At 41.6% G+C, this 21544-nt stretch overlaps 1 protein-coding gene across 9 annotated transcripts; it reads left to right on the forward strand.

Moving 5' to 3' along the window:
* pou2f1b (POU class 2 homeobox 1b) lies at window positions 1–21411 on the forward strand. 9 transcript variants are annotated; one of them, XM_005942213.3, is made up of 15 exons: window positions 1–132; window positions 7991–8056; window positions 8675–8766; window positions 9464–9559; window positions 10462–10635; window positions 11266–11383; window positions 11490–11581; window positions 11764–11937; window positions 12106–12247; window positions 12373–12527; window positions 12704–12892; window positions 13402–13516; window positions 13616–13949; window positions 14048–14136; window positions 15266–21411. In XM_005942213.3, the coding sequence occupies exons 1-15, from the start codon at window positions 87–89 to the stop codon at window positions 15535–15537; spliced, it is 2154 nt and encodes a 717-aa protein (XP_005942275.1). In that variant the 5' UTR covers window positions 1–86; the 3' UTR covers window positions 15538–21411. The 9 variants fall into 9 exon arrangements, with proteins under 9 accessions (XP_005942275.1, XP_014195527.1, XP_014195528.1 ...); XM_014340041.2 differs by having other exon boundaries at window positions 12707–12892; XM_014340042.2 differs by having other exon boundaries at window positions 12382–12527.
* Window positions 21412–21544: the final 133 nt, after the last annotated feature.

Here is a 21544-nt window from a genome sequence, read left to right on the forward strand (position 1 = left end):
TCCGTGAAAACGTGCACGTGCATTTGTGTATGTGTATATGTGCGAGTGTGTGTGTCAGGGCTGGGATTTCGGGTTAAATATTCAAAATGGCGGACGGAGGAGCAGCGAGTCAAGATGAGAGTTCAGGAGCAGGTAATGATTACAGCATTTTACATATTCATACTCATATTCAAACTGTGTTACTCACAATTTATGTTAACGGCATACTGATGAAATGCAGATTGATTAGCAGATATGGGCGATATTAGGCGCTGTTTTAGTTTACACACAGCTAGCCAACTGTAATTTGACAGAGGAGGAAACGAGCCTTTGCAGTGCGACGGCAAATTACATGGAAACATGCCTCCCCCCCTTTGTGTGATTAGACGGCTGTACGCCGCTACATATTCATACCTCTGTCGACAAATACAATTTAGCATATTTTATTAGTAATCGCCATCGTGGCTCTGGTTCATGTATGACATATTTAGACCTTTCACGAACGCGGTTTGATTGAAATGATTATGCTAGGTGGCTAGCGTTAGCTGCCGTGCTAGCGCTTGGCTTTGTGTTGATGCACACACCGAAGCTTTTGAAACGGGTTTGCATATTCATTTTAGCCGAGTCGGGCAGCGGCTGCGCTCGTATGTTTTCAAAGGGTCGTTTATAAGGGAGGAGGGTGTTATTTAATCCAACTGTAGCAGACCATCCCTTTGTTAAAGACACACGGAGTCAGCTCGGAGTGCTTGTGCTCGACGTGATTTTTATAGCGGAGCGTTTTGCCCCAGCCTTTTGTGTGCTCGGCGCAGCGGAGCCACGGCACAGCCTGTTGTGTTATTCATGCGGGGCCTGCCTGCCTGAGCCAGAGTGTGCGGAGTTCAGCGCGTTACAGCAGTCGACGAGGAGCACACAATAAATGCATGTCAACACAATAACGTGTCACGACGCCGGATGACTTTTCAAATGTGGCCTCCCGTGTTTCATTTGAATACGGCTGTCCTCCAAGCGGCTAACTGGCTACAACTTGTCAGCCCTTTATCGGCTAACTTTGCGTACACGGCGGTTTTATTTCTAATTTTTTTTAAAGTTTAGTACAGATACATATGTAGTAAGATGTTGAGATGAATGTGTTTGACATCTTTATTTCGGAAGTTAAACAGTTAGAAATTTGGGTGGAGCACTTTTTAAAAAATATTATTATTTTAAACTTGAGGTGGGAGTAGTCTGGCATCGGCTTGGTCCTGGTCTGCCAGGCGAACTAATCCATCTCATTACAATGTGTGTAATTTATTTGTGCAGCTTTTAATTGCGCCTGACGTAACGGTTTTGAGAACCGGGTTTGTACGCGTCATGCGTGTTTGTTGCTGGAGTCCTTGGGCTGAATTCAAAGATTATACCTGTGTATCCCCCACCCGCCACCCCCAGGCACAGGGAGGGGTGGTGAGGCCCACTTCCGGAAGGCCACAGTAATAACAGGCAGGGCATTCTTATTATTCACTCTGCTGCTTTCATGGCCGGGCAAGACACAGCTTGATGGCACTTTTTTTTCTCCTTTAGTCCATGTAGCTGAGCTTGCTGTTTAGTTTGTTTTATAGAAGCGTGTCTGAGGTCTGTAGTAACAGTAAAGAGCAGGTAATTATCTTTGCTGTTCAACTTTTTATATTTGAGAAAATGCGCCAGAAAAGCTTTTGTGTGACACATCAGGTGTGTGTGTGTGTGTGTGGGGGGGGTGTCTTTTTTTTTTTTTTCCCTTTTTTTTTAAGTGGTTTAACTGGCTCATTATCTTATAATTACAGAGGAACGTATTGTCCCTTAGCAAGTTAAAACAAGGTTTAGGTTTGTTTTTTTTGTTAAGGATTCTTGAATAAGATTGAATTCTTTCCGATGTAGATACACTCATTTCAAACTTTGCCCACATTGTTAGCAACTTTATGCGCAGACAGGCATTACAGGCAGTTTCCTTCTATATTGCAAGACAGTTATGAATCTAAAAGATATAGATTGTTTGAGAAGAAAGGCCATAAATGGTTTAATATTCAAAATAATGCTCGAAGTGTTACATTCTAATGTGTCTGTTAGCATTTTGACTGTCTGGAATTTAAAAAAAAAAAAATCTTGCATATTAAATTTGGGCACTTAAGAACATACGAGAAGTAATTCTGTCTTCCTCACACTCAGTCTACTTTTCTCATTTAATCAGTTTTACAGTTCCACCCTCATTCCAGCCTTGTAGTTCCATCATGAATATTCATTGATGTAAACACAGTTGTTATGAATAATGCATCATTTGCCGTAATAAATTCAGGACATGCCATCTCAAAGTACTGAGAAGGCCTCCATGAAAGCTCCAGTCAGACGACTTCTTCTTCTTTTTTTTTCTTTTTTTTTTCTTTCTTAAATGGAGGAAAATTATAACCAAAAAAAGAGCTCTTTTGTGCCCTCGGGTTGTAACTACTTGTTTTGTTTTTGGTGATCTCTGGTAAAGAGAGCAATTCCTTATTAAACAGTGCAGCAAGGTAAAGCAGATGTTTCCAGCTGGTCTTTATCTGTAAAAACGGAGGCTTTTTAAGACAAATGACACACTAATTTGGAAGATTAAATCAGACTATATACTAAAGATTGGAAGTAGTCACATTGTTCCTGATGATGACTGTCATGTGCTTAACATAATTAAGATCACTAGTATTAGTAAACATTTGTATTTCATTCAAACGTTTTTTTAATGCTGCAAACACGATATAATGCAAAGCACGTTAAGAAAACAGAGGCCTTTTGTCTGAAAATATCCAGACTGAAATATCATTGCAATAATGCCCGTCCTTTAAATAGATGAGATTAAAATGTTGGCTTGTATCAACAGTCAGGAAGCTGGATACTTTTTTTTTTCCAAAGGAAAAAGGCTGCACTGTTTTCCTATTAGACAAAAGTAAAACACACAACACATTAGGGCTGCACGATTTTGCATAAAATGAGAATCACGATTTTTTGGCTTAGAATTGAGATCACGATTCTCTTTTCCAGTATAAATATTTATTGCACTTATTAACTGCACATCAACTTCGTAACAGTTGAAACTGAACATTGCCGCAAAATGTTGTACTGCTTGAAATTCCGTCTCCACCGTTGCTCGACACTGCGTGTATAGAGCAGGTAGTGCAACAATAGAAAAATAGTTGCGGGACGGCACTGTGTAGCGTTTGTCTAGGGTGTTGATCATTTTCCTAAATCCCTCGTTTTGTACAGTGTTGATGGGAGCCATATCTTTGGTCAGGTCATAAATGATAGCCTCCGTAATTTCTTTGTGCCTGCGGGAGTTCGACGTGTATAGGGAAGCGCTGTATAAGGTTCCCGTTATTGATGTTTGGGTGGTTGACCGGGACGGATTTTCTCCTGTCACTTTCTCGTCATCCCTGACGTGTTCTCCGTTGTTTAATCCCTGCTAATTTTAGCATCACACGGCACAGCTTCTGTATCACGTGGTATAAGGCTCCGCCCTTGTCATTTGTTGAGCAGGAAGAGTGAGCGCTTGTTTTCATGCAGATTACGTCCCGGATCAAAATGCGGTACAATCGTGGTCGTCGTCAGATCACACATAAGTATGAATCGAGATCGCGATTTTTCTAACGATTAATCGTGCAGCCCTACAACACATTAATAATCAAATGTTCATGCATGTGCTGTTTTCTTAAGTAGTGAATGTGTGTCTGAATTCAGACTGTAGTACTGGTTCATGTGGCTAACCTCTGTACGTGCCTATTTGAAGTAGCTGAGTTGTTGTCCCTGAGAAACTTCACTTTAATTTGGTTAGATTGAATTTCCCACCTAGCCTATAGACAGTTGGCTAATGACCACCCTAGAGAGATACCACAGTAGCTTGCAGTGATGTTAGCCCCATTACTGTTCATCAAATTACACTGCTTCCAGTGTTTGGCTCATTTGTGAGCTCAGTCCACTGTTGCTGCTTCGACCCTCTGTTGTCAGACTGTTTGGGTTTAATACACTGACTGGTATTAAAAGCGATTTTGAATTGTTTGGGTATTCATTTTGATGCTGCATTAAACCACAAAGCTTTTTGCCTAGTTTTAATTGCCTCAAACTGAATGATTATCTGTCGTAACCGTACACCAGACTGTTCCAAACCAGTCTAAGTATTTAAGACTGATCCAGATGTGGAAAAGTGGTCTGGATGTATTTTATATTTAAGATGAAGGATATAGGTAGCAGGACAGAATGTGGATGTGCTAATTAAGTTTCATTCTGTCTCAAGTTGAATCTCTCCGCTCACATTAACGGCTCTGCAGTATTCAGCCAGCCATCCCATATTACTGCACTAATGAGATAGCTATTTAGAATTCTCTTTGCAGGGTATTTGTATAAAGCATTGTTCCACAGCAAGGTTTTGCAAACCCATTCAACCAAGTAGCTGTACATGTGTTGGAGTGCACTGCTGATAACTGTGTCTACTTCTCCTTTGTTTTCTCATTTGGTTGCATTAAGTCAAGAACAGAAGACTTATTTCTTAACCTCTCATGTGCACTTTGTTGAGATGGCCTCTTTGAGACTTTGCAGGCTAGTGTGACATTTCCCATAACTGCCTTAGTAAACAATAGGCTTGAGTCAGGCTAAAATCTATTGTATGGAGGCTCAACACTGGACATCAGTACACAGAAGTGTAGGTATACTTTCTAGAAGCATATAAATAAAGGCTATTGGTGTGGTCTGAGGCTTTGTGAGCATAATAACAATAGTGGGGGAACTGAGGGGTCCAAACCCCAGTTCCTGGGGTTGTCAAAACAGAGCAGAGGTTTCTGACAAAAATTCCCCCCATTCCAGGGTGCATAGCGAAGAATATAAGGTCAAGCAGTGTTTCTGGAGCTTGACCCTTTTTAAAAACAGTTGTCCCTAGAGTTGTTAACTAAACAAATATGTTTGTGTTTGTAATTATTATAAAAATGTGCCTTGAAAGCACTCACACAAATTATAGAATTACAATTACACCAAAGGATATACTACACAGCTCTTACTTGCCTTCTTAATTGTACCACTAGAAATAGTTTGGTTTGTTACAAGTCACAATGACATTTGTCATTGTGTATATTAAGATAAAGTTAAATAAAAAAAAACACCAGATTTCATAAAACGGTAACATGCTCTATAAAATATAGTTAAGATGCCTATGCATGTGTTTATTTGGCAGACGGGCAATGACACACAAAAGAGAGATCTGATCATTTTTTAAAGCACAAAAAGGCCAAGAATGTAGAAAGACCCTCAGAAATATCAAATCAAGTCTTAATTAGAAAGGAATGAAGTGCTTATAGAAATGTTTCATAATAGTGTCATCAGTCAGAGGCAACAGAGAGGGTAGAGCTGGACAGAGAGTTGAGGACAGTCAGAAAGAGGAGTAGAGTCTGGTAAGTTTGCTGAGCATTTATTTCTTTTCTTAAATAAAGGGTACGCTCTTATTTAGATAATCTATTTGCTACCAACTACAAGATGGCACAAGCAGATTAGCAGCAGTAAGCGGTGTTCTCTGAATTTCTTTAAAAGTCCTGAGATGCACAAAAAGAGAGCTGGGTTATCTCTTTTAGTGTTCGGGTTGTCCGTGTGGTTTAGGCAAGGCGCAGTAGACGCAGTATGACTGCTCGCAAGCTGTGACTGTTACCTGGACTTTTCTCACCTCGATGTCTAATCTGTGTCTGGCATTTGCAAACTAACATCTAGAAGAGTTCAGGGCTCCAGTGCGTGTGTGTGAAAGTATATAAAATGGTAACATTTTTGGTTGTGGTGGGAATTTGTAACAAAAGCTGCTGAATATTCATCGGTTGAAGATTCTCATTTGTTTGGATTTCAGTTACAGTAAACCTCTTACTTTTGGGTGTTCAATCATTGGTCAAAATCAGATGTTTTGAAGATATCATCTTGAGCTTTGGGAATAAAAATAATTGGCAGATTAAATGATAATGAAACTAAATCTTAGTGGTGACTCTAATGAACAACATCCATTTGCCACTCAGTTAAAATATACATTATACTTCGCAATGGTTGTGTTTGCAGCTATTTGGGGTATGTCAGACAAAAAAATCTCAAGGGTCTCTGGCTATCTGCAGTTTAGAGATGGCTGCCATTATACCTTGGTGAGTGAAGGCTTGCTTGTGCTGACAAAGGTGTGTTTGTTTTCCAGTATGTACTTTGTTAAAGCCACTGGGGCCTTCTTGGCATTGTTTCCCTTGGTCAGCTAGTATGTAAATGCCTTTCGTCAGGCAGGAGGATAAGTGAAGAAGTTGATTAGAGCTTTAGCCAGGAGCAGTTGTTGTAGATTTAGTTGGTAAGCCCCTTCCCTTCTAGACCACAATACAACCATGCATTCCAGTCCAGTCGCTATGACTCACTGGACACCAGTGCAGCACCGTAACCGAGCCGCTTCCCTGCTGTATTAGCACTCGGCGCTTGTTGGAAATGAATTTAAAAGGGCTTCAAAGGAAATACTATTGGAATGTAAAGCTAATTTAAATATGCTAATCCCCAAGCACAACATAAACGTACACAGCAACAGCCCGCCACCCACTTTCTGTAGCCGCTCGCTGTGGAATGCCTTAGCCACAGGGGGTCTAGCAGTAATGACAGGCTTGTGGTGGATTAATGTGAAGTTATTTATTTCCGATTGAGCAAGCTCCCCCCTCTTGCGCCCCCCCCTTAGCAATTGGGCCAAGTCTCCATGACTCCTGGAGATGTTCTGAGCGAGCAGTCGTAGACGTTCTATTAATGCAGTCCACCTTGCTAACATACCCAGACCACCTCATGGTGCATTCTGGGATATCTTCAGCCCTTTACCTGCTCTTAGCTAATTACTTTTTAGGCCCGCACTCGCACAGTAATTGGTGTTGTGCTGCTGCCTCCCCTCTCACTGCTGCGCCAAGTGCTAGTTTGAGCACTTTTTTTCTCCTTCTCCTCTCTATCGTCCTTATTCCCCTGTTTTTTATCGTCCTCCAAAAGCCATCCAATTAATATGCTAATGAGCTGATAAATATTTATAGGGGTTTAAATTATGCAGAAAGCTTTCAGAGCCCGGTGTGAAATGCGTTGCTCGCAGGACTTCAAAGCCTTGCATTGCTAACGAGGCAGGGGCAGATTTGCATACGGCTTTAATCAGCTGAATACTGATTATGCTTCATTATAGAGTTGGAGGAGGAAGGGTGGGGGGGCGGCAGCAGAGTTGGAGGAGGCCGCCAGCTGCACTTGTCGTTTGTTTCATTCCAGCAAGAGAGGGAGAGGGCGAACTTTTTCAGAAGTACAGACAATCTTGGCACACGGGAGAGGGGGAGCGGTAGAGAGAGAGTGCACAGTAGGCACAGTAAAAGAGAAAAAGGGGCAGAGCCATACGAAAAGAAAAGCGCGAGCAGGGAAAGGCACGGAGAGCTGTTTGCCTAAACCCCGTTGGCTCTCTCAGTGCGCGTATCCCAGTGTTGCTCAGTGAACCGTGCAGTGGACACTGCCACTGTGTCTGTGTGTAACTCTGGTTGTATTGAACTCTGCTCACTGTTGACCAGTGGAGAGTGAAGAGAGGAGGTGGGAGTGCACCGGACACCCTGTCGGTGGGCTTGCCCAGCCCAGGCAGTTTTACTTGATAGGTTCAGCAGCCATGCTGGAAAACGCAGGTGGAGCAAGAGCGGGTGAGTTTTTTGATGAGGTTGTAACAGAGCTCACCTGGACTGCACTGGTGGTCGATGTCATTGTGCGATTATGTTGCATTAAGACCTCATGAGTCTGCTGCTGGGATTTTGTTTTTTTTGTTGTTTTTTTCTGTTAGTTTGTTGGAGATTAGTATTGTTCAGTGCTTGCTGCTTTAAATGATGAATGCGACTGAAATGCTATTGTTCATTAAGAATATCCTGACGTGCAGTGACGGTTGTACTCAGATGACAAAAGTGAAAGTACGCCTGAAATCAGAGAATAGGTTCTTCTGTTTGGCGGCAGTGCCTGTGAGCATGTCTCTGTCTGGCTCTTTCAGATGCTAAAGTGAATAATCAGTCAGAAACTACTAAATGTGCAATGGAGAGTGGTGACGGGAACACCGGTGAGTGATCTCCAGCTTTTTCTCCCGTTATCTTCATTTTTAAATCAGAATGTGTTTAGTTTTACCACCTCATTCAACAGGTTTCAGAGTCATAGCCAGCAATTATTTGGACATTTTAGCAGCTCAAGTCACAGAAACCCCCCCCTGCTGTTTCTCTTTGTATGATCTCATTTTGAAAACATAGATGGCAGCTTTCCAAAAATGCTTGCTAGCAGCTCTCTTTGTCATATGAGGCATTTACCTCACAGTGCATTATGTCTGAATATTACACGCTTAGAGTGAAGATCCAGATTCATTGCACAGCTTTGTACTCCTGCTGGGTAATGACACATTAATTGATGTTGTTGACAGTATTGTTTGTTTATGCTTATAAAATATATAATTTTGTTAGCTAGTACAGATGCTGCCATTTTATAAAAATATGTTTTTAGAGTTTTTCCTCATATTTGAAAATGGATTCTTCTTCTCTTGTCAGTGATTTCTTCTTTTTCTTTTTTAATTTGTTTTTTTTTGTTGTTGTTGTGTTTTGTTTTTTGTGTTGTTGTTGTTGTTTTTTTTTTTTACGGCATACGTTGTGTCAAACAGCACATGGCATAAATTCAAATTTTCTTTTCTCAGGTATCCAAACCAATGGGTTGGATTTTCAGAGGCAGACGGTGCCCACCACAAGTGCAATCACTAATGCACATGCACAAGCCCTCCTCCAACAGGTACCACACTGTGTACAACATTGCATACTTGACCTTTTTAAGTAACTTTTTGTTTTCCTGTTTTTGTGGTGGGAGCACGTTTGGTTTTGGTGTAATGTCACACATTTGTTGTAGCCTCGAAAATGAGGTGTGAAGTTTGAACAGAGGTATGCTCATCTTCACTCAAACATGCACAAGCAGAAAGAGTTCATTTAAATGAGCCAGGCTCTCCCAGTGTCGCCTGGCAACAAGGCAGATTAATCAACCCTGTATGCTAATTAGCTGCTCTGTGGTTGCTCGGAAACAGATGGCCGAGAATATGCAAATCTATGCAGAATTTACATGCACTGCATAACAGTTATTTTAATTAGCATCTCAACTCTCCCCTCCCTTCACTTCACTTTTCTTGTCTCTGAAGGCTGCAGCACATTTTAAATACCCACTTTATCGCTGCCTTTCTAATTCAAATTCCTCTCTGCGTTCAAAGACCAAAGACTCATTTAAAGAAAGCCACTCAGGTAGCATGGAAATAGAACGTTTCATTGTTTTCACTAGTATGCTTTTTTTTCTTTTTTCTTTTAATTTAGCGGTGCTTAATGTCTGAATTGAATATTCATTGAAATTGCTTTTAATTAATTTCATGTTGGCTACAATGACATGAAGTTAAAACTCAGAAGATCTCGTCTAAGCCTCCCCCCCTCTGCTTCACCCCCACTAGTCAAAGTCGGAAGACTCGGGTGCTCTTCCGACCTCCGTCCAGCAGAGCGTATTGCCTCAAACCCAGCTAATGTTGGCCGGGGGACAGATTGCTGGAGTAAGTTAAAACCCTGGTTGTGTATCTTGGGGTGACACCCCCACACGGTCAATCACAGCTGGGTGACGAAACGATAACTTGGCTGAAGCTGGCGTCTTCTCTGCCTGTCTGCCTGTTCATCCCTGTGGTTAGACATAGTCTTTGTGTCTCTGCACTCGCCATTAAACCAGCCACATGACACATTTCATATCCAGCCATGGCCCAGGGATGGTTGAATGCAGCTGCAGTGCGATGTAGGATTGAATGTTTACTCAGCATGTGGATTTGAGTTTGAACATGACATCAACATGCTCATTTGCACTTGTGCCTGGCTCAGCTGCATGAGTCTCCATCTGCCTGTGGAGGACCATATGTGTGTTGCCACATTATTCAGTATAACTTTGATACCTCTGTTAAAAGCTAAGTGCAATACTGTTCATTAGTTTTCATAAACAGTCACTAGTTTGACATGGTAAATTTAAAATAATAATTAAAAAAAACTGTTTCAGTATCATTTGTAAAGGTGTATGAACACAAGTCGGTATAATTAGAATAGACAGAGCTGTGGTCTAGTTCAGTGAACTGGAGCAGCCACCGAAACAATAAAACAATTGTTGGCAAATGCATCAAACAATCCGATCAACCTGCTGCTGTTCATAAAGCCAGACCAAGGCACGGGTAATTAAAGTGCCTCTCTTATCATACATAATGATGAAAAACCAATATATCAAGACTCTAGTGAGTAATATTATGCACACATGAATTGGATTTCTCTAATATTTCACTGCAGTATTGTACTAGCTTTGGAAGGCTATCGAAGTAAAGTATAGTGACAACACTGACATACTTACTAACTTATCTGATGATCATAAGTTACTTGTATTAACACTTACGTGTCTCTGTTTTCCTCCTGTCTGCCTCAGTTGAGCCCAATGCAGCAGCAGCTGTTTCTCCAGCAGGCCCAAGTGCAGCTCCTGGCTGCTGCCGTGCAGCATTCTGCCAACCAGCAGAACAGCACCACCGGGGACAACATCTCAGCCTCTGCAGCCACACCAATTACCCAGCTGCCCCTGTCACAGCCCATCCAGATTGCCCCTGTAAGGCTCAATCCCCTATGCGCCAGAGTTCCTGCAAGCTCTGAAAAATGTTGTACCGTAAAGTGTTTGCAAGCTTGTAGCCCTACACAACACACAAAAAAGTAAAGCTGAACATCTTTCCACATACAAACAATAGACATGAAAAGTCTGTGGTGAAATTAAATATCACTATTGTTTTTTCAAACAGTATGAAGGCCATATTGGATTATTTGAAACTGCCTTTCTGGGAGCAAACAAGGCAGCTAAAGAATGAGGAAAACATGCAAATGACCTAAATGATTCGAGCTTTCTCTCTTAGACAAAATGAACTGTTACAAACAAAATAGTCCTCAACATCTGTGGTAATGGCTTTGGCAAGAACGTTTATTCATCAAAGTAGTTGAGGACTGCACTTTAATAATGGAACTTCTACACTTATAAATATATGGAGACACATTACACATAGCTTAATACATATTTGTTTGCTACCCTGTCAGAGCAATAGAAAAGTAGAGGTTGTACCAAATTACACATGATTAGAATAAATGTAGACATTGTGGGACAATTTTACATGAAACAAAGTTGTGTCAAAGTCTTTAGGATTGTGAGCTTTATAAACAGTTAGATGGTTGTTTTCATATTTTTTTGCAGTCTTTACAACAGCAGAATCTAAGTCTGCCCCAGTTTGTCCTGGTTCAGCCTGGCCACCCTATCGCCACGTCACTGCAGCCTCAGTTCATTATCTCACAGGCTCCGCAGGCCCAGCAGGGTAGGTTGATCTGTTGCGCTGCAGAATTACAAGGAGAGATGTACTCAAGTATGGCTATCGAAGCTTTTGTTTAATCTTTCCTTTCCATCCATCATCCCCACTTCAGGCATATTGCAAGCCCAGAGTCTTCTAACTCAACTACCTCAAAGCCAACCTAACCTCCTGTCGACTCAACCAAGCATCACCCTTGCAACTCAGGTTGGTAATGATGCAAGTACATCTTTTAAACTAGCTTTAAAATAGTCTTCAGCTACTCTGGTAGTGCTTACATTTGACAGCTTGACAAGTTTTTTTTTAATGATTTATTCTCAATAATTTATTCTTTAACTCTTTTTAAACCTACAAAACAGTCACATTTGCTGTATTTCTCGTCCTTACAGCCTGCAACCCCAACCCGCACAACAGCAACCACACCTATTCAGTCCCTGCCTCACAGTCAGACGCCACCCAAACGGTTGGATACTCCCACTCTGGAGGAACCTAGTGACCTTGAGGAGCTGGAGCAGTTTGCCAAGACTTTTAAACAGAGACGTATCAAACTGGGCTTTACGCAGGTGTGTGCTGAGAGTCAGTCAATCACCATAAGTTCAGTTATATTTTGACTTGCGGATGTGGGCATTTCTTTAAACTGCAAACACATGGCTGTTTTCATATTCAGATCTTTGTTCATGTAATATTATACCACTATAAATAACTCCCAGGTAAATCTCTCCTTCTCACAGGGGGACGTTGGCCTGGCCATGGGGAAGCTGTATGGAAACGACTTTAGCCAAACTACTATTTCTCGCTTTGAGGCCTTGAATCTGAGCTTTAAAAACATGTGCAAACTCAAGCCATTGCTGGAGAAGTGGCTCAATGATGCAGGTTTGTCTCTGACCCCACCTGACTGTGCAGCAGATCACTCTTGTTTTCTCACATTGGTGCTTGTGGGTGGGTTGTGTATGCATACCTTGTCTTTACCTCCCTTCCTTTTCTTTGTGTCAATGCTGTTTGTGCAGAGAACCTGACATCTGACCAGTCCCTGTCGAGCCCCAGTGCCCTGGGTTCCCAGGGCATGGGCATAGAGGGAATCAACCGCAGACGGAAGAAAAGAACCAGTATCGAGACCAACATTCGAGTGGCCTTAGAAAAGAGCTTTCTGGAGGTGAGAAACACACACTTCGGAACTCCATATTGATTATATAAGGAAAAGTTTGGTTATTCAGTATCTGAGATGATCACATTATACACTTTTAGTCCTCCGTTAATGGTAGAAAAAACACAGTACAGCAGTTTCCTCAGTGCTGACAGGGAATCTCTGGCTTCTTTGCCCTCTTCAAGCAGAACCAAAAACCTACCTCTGAAGAGATCACCATGATCGCTGACCAGCTCAACATGGAGAAGGAGGTGATTCGGGTCTGGTTCTGCAATCGACGACAGAAAGAGAAGAGGATTAATCCTCCCAGTAGTGGCAACAGTGGAGGAGGCAACACCCCTATCAAATCTATCTTCACCCCCAGCAGCCCTTTGGTAAGACTGCCACTCACCAAAGGGATTCTCAGCACTGTTTAATACTGTGTTTAAAGTTTATGTGTCTATATGTGGATCACGTTAGGAGACTTAACGTAAAATATGGATGATGCATCTGGGTCTGAAATGTGAAGTCATTGTAGAAGTACCATAAGATTTCATCCTGTCTCTTGTCCTCTGTAGAACTCTACACGAAAAGAACTTCAGTAAATATTTGTCTAATAAGTTTATTCTTATAACTTATTTATTCCCTAGATTTACGTCATGCATAACACAAAATAGTGTCCATATTGCAAATTTTAGACCCATTTGTAGTTAGAAAAAGCAGTGTGATTTTTAGAATTGTCCTGTTTCTCTAATTTTGGGATCATTCATCTTTTTATATGTACTGTCTCTGATTACATGGCAGGTCCTTATATGTTCTGTGTGCTCAGCTAGAATATCAGAATGTCGACCGATTTGTCTTTCGACTTGTATTTAAATCCTCCAATTCTCCTTCTTTTGCCCAGGTGGCCAGCACAGCAAGCCTTGATAGCAGCCCAACTATTACCACACCCACCACTCTGACTGTAAACCCAGTGATGCCTCTCACCAACACCAGCATCCCCAGTTTGTCTTTCACAGGTGTGTGCGTGCATTATTCACTTTGTGCATGTGTGTATACCCGATGGTAAATGTTGATTAAAAATTCACTTTAATTTCTTTTTATCTGCCTTCAACAAGGCACGACAGTTGGAGCCACAAACACTGCATCTGTCATCTCAACTGCGCCTGTGGTTACCACAGCAACAAGCTCTCTGTCTTTAAGCACGTCCCAGACGAGTAATCAGTCCACGAGCACGGAGAGCAAAGCTGGCACGCAGGCGCCAACCATTGTCACCCAGGCGCCTTCATCCATCGCTACCAGTTTAGGGACGGGTCAGGTGATGGTGGCAGCTCCGGGGCTTTCTGCCGCGTTGCAGGGGGCCGCCTCGCTACCCAGCGCCAGTTTTGCAGCTATGGCTGCTGCTGCAGGGCTCAACCCAGCACTGATGGCATCTTCGCAGTTTACTCAAGGGTTAGCATGAGCCGTGTTCATATAAGATCTTTGTGAAAGCCAGACAGTTGTTGAGGTGTTGTTTTTGTTATACTACATGATCTTCTTTGTGTGTCCAGGGGTGCCCTCCTCAGTCTGGCTCCTGGCGGCCTGGGCAGTGCACTGAGCCCTGCTCTCATGAGCAACAGCACTCTGGCTACCATTCAAGGTGAGCACCTGTTACATGACAAGTCATTGAATTATGTCTGTGCACATATTTTCTAATCAGAATTGCAAGTAGTTACGTGATTATGAGGTTCCAGGACCTGCAGATAAGGACTGATTTTTGTAATGTACAACCCCAGATCCAAAAATATTGGGGAGCTTTGTAAAATGTAAATTAAAACGGAATACAATGATTTACAAATCTCATCAACCCACTTTAAAAAAAAAAAAAAAAAAAAAAAAAATAGTGTCAGCCACTACACAGCCACTGTACAGCCAAGATTTCACAGCACTGATCGACATATTCCTTTTCCTCTGATTTCCACTCCCTCAACGCTGTGAGGAGTACTGACGGCTGGTTCAGTCACACTCCCAGGACTACTACTTTTCATTTTCTGACTATTGTTCATCTTTTAACAATAGTCAGTAAACATCTGGGAATTGAGAACAGTTGCTAGCTGCTTAGAAGTCCCTGGGTCATCGTGGTCATATTTTTGTTTTTGTTGTGATTTCAAGATGTTTGCGATTGGGGTTTGTGGATGATTGCGGTGCCAGCTTAATTTAAATAACTTTATTGTGTTAAGTCATTTGTTTATTTAAATATCAGTTTGAGGTCATTGAGGGTGTGACAGGAAGTTATGACAAAGCAATGTTCACAAACTGTCAGAAGGTTATCTCTTTTGTTTCTTTTTAAATTGCAATAGTTTAAAATTTATATTATTTTGTTTTCTTTAACAAATATTTTTCGGCCTGGGGGAACGTCTTAACGCCAAACGACCAAATTAGACTAAATTTAGCAGAAGGAATGACTCAATGAATACAATAGCTAAATAAGTTGGAGTATATAAATGATTGAAAGGATGATTAGAAAAAATAAGGGCAATAAGACAGCCCATTATTTCTATAATTAGTGTAATGAAAGCAAACACTTAATGAGGACATGACTCATTTGCATAATAAGAACAGATTCATTTAAGCCACACCCACAAGGTTTTATCCTGCTTAGAGAAAATTACTTCTGCGAATTAAACAATTTATCGTGCGGTCTCAAAAAAATGATGATGGAAATGCTCTCCTCATTTGGTGAACCTGTGCACCTTTCTTACCTTTACATCATTTCTTTCACTCCATAGCACTGGCATCGAGCGGCACAATCCCCATCACCTCTCTGGACGGCAGTAACCTGCTGTTCGCCAACACTTCTGCTGGTAACACCCCCAACCTGGTGACCACGCCGCTCTTCCTGAACCCCCAGAACCTGTCACTGCTCACCAGCAACCCCGTCAGTCTGGTGTCGCCCGGCATGGGAGGGCTTCAGGTCACTGCCGACGGTCATCATCAAGTCAGCACGGCTGCTGTGCCTGTGCAAGCCTCGACCATTACCACTGCCCCCAAGGCTCAGTGAAGCCAGTCAGGCTGCATCTCGAATTAACGCCCAATTAATTACGTCAAGCACTACTCCTTTCACAACGTGTAGGACGAGGGTGGTACTCTGATATAGGCTCTGCACTTCACTAACCACCCCGCATCCTCTCCATTGTATCTACCATAAATTAATCCTTTTGCTGCCGCCAAAAAGAAAAGGACTTAACATAAGGGTGGGTTTAACTGTTGGTTTCTTTTATTATTTTTTTTTCTTTATGATTCTTGGATGTTTTTTAATTTTCCACACAAACAGTAACCAGATGGACACTGTTGTCGGCCTGCCGCTTCTCCTGAACCTTGACAAGTGTCCAGGGAGAAAATATCCTCGGCGTCATCGAGCTGTATATACATATACATATATACATATATATATATATCCTCCTCTTTGCAGGTCAGAATTTTCTCTGAAATTCTTCTAACCAAAAACAAACTTTTCTCTTCTAACATTCAAACTTAATTGATTTACTACTAATTTCACAATGTTCATAATCACTAATGGGGGTTTGTGTGTCGCTCTTTTTAATTATCTCTCGTTTTTGTTTTTTGGGGGGGTTTTTTTTTGTTCGTTTGGTTTTTTGTTTCTTGACAGGCCTTGTTGTAAATCATATCAAATTATATTTTAGAGACTTTTTTTCCCTTTTTATCTTTTACTGTCTATATTTTTCGACATTTTCCGATCTTTGTAAGTCTAATGTTAAGTTAAGATTTAACTATCACTTTTTAATCGTGGTTATAAGGCTTTAAAAATAAGTAATAAGTGGCCGATATAAAGGTTATCATTGCTTTAAGGGTCGGAGGGACGCGGCGTGTCTCTCCGAGTCTCTCTTCTGGAAACACTGAGTTTTACATAGGTGGTGGTGCAGTAGCCACCGAGCCTCTGTAAAACGACGGTCTCGGTGTGGATTATCGACACTGATAGAAAAATGACTGAAAACATTACATTGAGAGCTTTAAAGTGAGCTGCAGACCTGAGTCTGATTAAGGGTGACTTGTTTTGGTTTGTGATCCGTTGGAACACTGTACATTAAGTTTTGGACGTGGACGTTTGCGTGTCGTCGACAGCTCAGGCAGACGCTGAGAGTTCAGCAGCCGCACGATCCACGAGGCTCTGCAGTCTTTTTTTTTGTGGAGGGAACTAGTCATGTTCACCAAACCTGAACTGTGGTGTGGTGGCTTTGCCTAGATGGGGATAGTGTATGGGGGGGGGGGGGTGTTTGGTTTCTTTTTTCTTTTTTTTTATTAGAAGTACCGTCGTATCTACTTGTGCACAGTATCTGTACCAAATAACTGGATTGATGAGCTGCAGTCTGCCTGTTTTGGGAGGATTGAAATTCTGTCTCTTTATTTTGTTTGCAGTCGTTCGACTGGCTTACCTACTTTAAGATATACCAAAAATATTTGTTAAAATAATTGCTGTGTGTAGTCGGTGTAGCTTAGTCTAGTCAATATATTTATGAGTACAAAAATCTCTTCATAGTCAGAATATAGAAATGCAATATTTTGATGATCATTTTCCAAAGACTACATTTTCTTTTTTCTTTTCTTTTGTTATTTTGTTTGATTTGACCAAGTGTCTCATATTTAAATTTTTAATTGGCAGCACAACTGACCAAAAAGAGAGGGATTGGTGGGTTGGAGTATGAGGAAGTTTCTTTTTACTTCTATTATTATCATTTTACTTTTTAAATTTAGTTTTTATTAAATCACCGTGGCCTCGGCCCAATGCTTAATCTGGTCTAATGCGAGCCGTTTAGTGGCGCCTTTTCCTTTCTAATCAGTTGTGGTAGCAGTTTTGGACTTTTCTGAAGCATAATGGAAAAGATCTGATTTTGGTTTTGTGCTAATATTCAGCCATAAAACAACAGCTTGAACCAAAGTGGTTTTTCTCAGTAGTTGCTGTGCCTGTCTTGAGCACACAAGTTGCTTTTCACTCTCTTAAATCTCCACAATTTATTTCTTTATTTTTCTCCCTCCTCAGTCGATACCTGATTTTCGTGATTTGGTGCTGCTGGATAAGGATCACAGAAACTTTAGCTTTAACAACTTGCTGCTGAGACTCCTGTCAGAGTTGAGCTGTCAAGACGCCTGCATGCTTTCTAATAGCTTTAAGACTACATCCTGTGAGAATCAGGGTATTGTAGTTCGCACTATCCCTGCTGGAGGGATCACTTATGTAAATCCATAAATACTTCACCTCCTCTCAGCTCCGCCGTTTCAAACCAGCATGCTAGGAAACGATATGCTGCACCCGAAATCTGTCTGGGGACTAGTTTAAAAACTCCCCAAACTTATCTTAGCCAACACAGCGGTGGGATAAGTACCGTTCTGTGCTGCACGTTCAGCTAAACCCCACACAAAAGTAGCATTGTTCTGCTTCAAAATGACAAACACAGCAATTAGTAACTCACTCAGACTGCAAGCAGTGAAATTTGTCCCCGTTCCCCTCTCATGTGCTTCTTTTCTGTTGAATTATTTTTGACTAAATATACCTCAGCAGCGCTTCAAACATAGGTTCACCTTTTAGACATTTCTCTGTATACAGCATTGTAGAATGTATAATTACTGACTGGCTTGCCATTCAGCGTTTATACTGATGAACCATACATAGGAACCATTGCAAGGACAACCTACTACTGCTATTTTCTAGTACTACTATTTATGGGGTATTTCCAGGTTTAAATATTATTTTGAGATCCTTCTTGCCAAAGTAAAAGCCTTTTCTCTTTGCAGCTTGGTGGGTGTGTTTTGTTTTTCTTTCTTTCCTTAACTTTGAGGCCACAAGAGCCCTGAAGAACTCAGTCGTGTTTCAGTGCTTGTTTGGAGTTTTGGAGGTTTGCAAGCAACATGAACCAGTTGCCACTGGCACCATAGGATGTTACTGAAATATTTATCTGAGGAAAGACTTAAGAATTAGAGAAACGATCTTTTCTTAATTCTATACATATAAATATATATATAAACACTTGTAAGATATTCATATTTTATATTTGAACCAGTATGTTACCAAGACTGAATGTAGTGTTTATCATACTTCCCCCCAGAAAAAAAAAATCTCCCTTAAGTTTTCTTTTCTTTTTCTTTTTTTTATTAAACTGTCAAGACCAAAAAATTTGAGATGGAGCTCGAGATGACGCCTCGCTGAACCAGCGACGTCTGTTCGACAGGAGGGGCTCGCTCAGGCGCTCCTGGCAGACAGGTCCTGTGGTTAATAGGAGACTCTGAAGCATTTGATCTTAATCTTTTAATAGATGTATAAATATATATATTTGGTTGAGTTGTTGTGGATTTGATTTGCTGTGCTGTCTTTAACAATCATTTGGTTTTTTTAATGTATTACTTTATGCCTTTAATTGTTTTGTATAGTGTGAGAGGGCAAGATCACTGGCTTTCTTAGTTTGACAAAGAAGATTAACATTATCATTTATGCCTTATTGTTACGTAGAAGACATGAGCATTGTAGCATTGTTGTTCTGTATGTGTGTGAGAGTGAGAGAGAGCATGGGCACCCAGCTCACCTGGTGCATTGATTTCACTGAAACAGTACAGTGTACTCTGGGCATTTTAGAGCGTGGGACGATTATGTTGCTACCTATGGTTTTTAGGTGCGACTTAGACAGGTAGGAGGATATACCTGTGAGAAAAAGCTTTACTAATAATTCCAGCAGGCAGGTGTGTTTGTGTGAGTGTGTCATTTAAAGAGAGGCCAGGGAGGACAGTCTGCAAACCATTTTGGTGCATCTTTCCCATCTTCCAGCAGGTGTTTAGACTGATTTTTGGAAAAAAAAAGGGTGAGACAAGAGGACGACTTTGTTTTGTTTTGGGATTTTGTTTGAAGTTTCCTGACTGAGGGTCTTTACAAATTAACTTCAAGCTTTAAGCAAGCCACTGCCGAGAGCCAAGCCAGCTTTCAGTTTGTTTGGGGTCAGCTTGGACTCTCACGAACTGTCTGCTTGCCACTGGCTTTGCTTGTGAAGCTTCGGTTTCAGGTGATCCTGAGATTCTTGCGGATCAGCTGTGCATCTAACAGACGGTATGTTGACCCACCACACTGGTTTGCTGAGAGTTTTGGTTTTTTGTTTGTTTGTTTTCTCCTTTTACTAAATGTCAAAGGTTGCGTGGCGCACCAGTAAGGCTAAAGGAGCTGTTGTATACCTCATTTTTAACTCAAGATTGAGTGAAACCTGCTTTAATCTACTTATGAAACAAATGTTTTTAAAAATCATAAAAAAAAGACTAAAATACACCAACTTGTCAGTGGAGAAGCGTGTTCATACCTGTACTTAGTGAAGGGTTGTGGAGCCGCCACAAGAGGGAGATGAACTACATACCAGTACTCACAAAGAGGTGTAAACAAGAGAAGGCATAAAAGGTGAATCTGTGTGTAACAAGGGGCAAACATCTGCTGCTCTTCTTTCACAATTTCTTGTGCACTGAAGGATTTCATTCATGAAAACGTGAATTTTGATTAATTCTATGGACACCCCCCACCCCACCCTTTTTTTTTTTTTTTAAAGTTTGACAATCTTGCTTTATTTATCTTCTCACTCTTGGCTTGGTACAGGTATGTGCACTTCTTCCCACGTGATGGCTCGCCGTCGCAGCCCGCTCTCGCTCCCCTGTGGTACCAACGATAACCAAAGAATTCTTACTAACTTGATTGTATGTGATCGACGCCACCTCTCACCCATCCCCGCCTCACTGCTCAACATCAAATCCCGGCTGCACGCCCCTTGATTCGTTTGTAAAGAGGTTGTTTTTTTTAAAAAATTGCATTCGAATGTGCGTCCGGCGCCCCCTTCGACGCCTCTGCAGTGGTTTCAGTGCCTGTGGGCGGGGATCAGAAGGGAGGGGTAGCAGGGGCCGGGCGGGCTTCGCCGGCAGACACGAACCGATGCGGTGGTAGCTGGGTGATGTTTGTTAATACACACTGAGGGTTGATCCTGTGCACACTGTATCTGCTCAGGACTCTGTATGATTGTCTGTCTTGAGCGCTGTTGTCGTTTGGTTGGTTGGATTGATGTCCCACCCTCCGTCATTCCTTTCTCAAGGACTGCGGCGAAAAATGCTATTCCTGCCTCTCAGTGCGTCTCTCTTCCTCATCTGTACACTGTAGTCCCAGGACATGACCCTGTTGTTGTCTCCAGGAATACACATCCTGCATTCGCTAAAACTCTCTGCTGTGTCCCCTTCCCTGTCCTCCTCCTCCTCCTTCTCCCTTTCATCTGCTCTCTTCTTTGACTCCTCACTACAGACTCTGATCAGCTGTGACACTATGCATCATGGTCCTTCACTTTGCATGGACTGTGTCCCTCTGACTCAGACCTCCTGGTCGGCAGGGCTTCAGTGACACTTTGTTTAATGCTTTACTCCAAGTGAGGTTGTAGGACCTCACAAGCGCTATCCCAAAGCAAAAATCCAAATATTTAACTTTTGACAAATGCAGATACCAAAGATATCTCTCTGTCCTGTGTGTGTCTCTGTTGGTTTCTCTCTCTCCCTTTCACCCTGCAGCATGTGTATTAAGAGACAAACCCAGCACTGGCTTTAAAGTCCCAGCCTCAGTAATTCCAAAGCTTAGATGTATATTTTGGTATATTTCTGAGAAAAAACTTGCGTGAAAAAGCGTCTGTTCCTCGTTTGTTTGTTGTAATCTCTTTTCTGTCACAGCATGGAACTAATTGCAGAACTGTCTTACTCTTGGTAGGTTAAAGATATAGTATTTTTGTATGTTTTTGGGTGTGTTATATATATGTACGTACGTGTGTGTGTGTGTGTGTGTGTGTGTGTGTGTGTGTGTGTGATTATCAGTTCACAGCCCAAGTGACCATGGCTTTCAACAAGAGAGAAATAACTTTAAAAAAAAAAAAAAATCGCCAACCATGTACATATTGTGTCTGTGTATCTCAAGAAATGCATTCTGTAAAACATTTCACTTTGGAAGCTTGGGCTCATCTAAAGGAATGTGTCCCTGTTTTATTTCCCTTTTC

This window comes from Haplochromis burtoni, unplaced genomic scaffold (genome assembly GCF_018398535.1).
Source record: "Haplochromis burtoni strain Fernald_Lab_line unplaced genomic scaffold, NCSU_Asbu1 Contig_333, whole genome shotgun sequence".
Taxonomy (NCBI): domain Eukaryota; kingdom Metazoa; phylum Chordata; class Actinopteri; order Cichliformes; family Cichlidae; genus Haplochromis; species Haplochromis burtoni.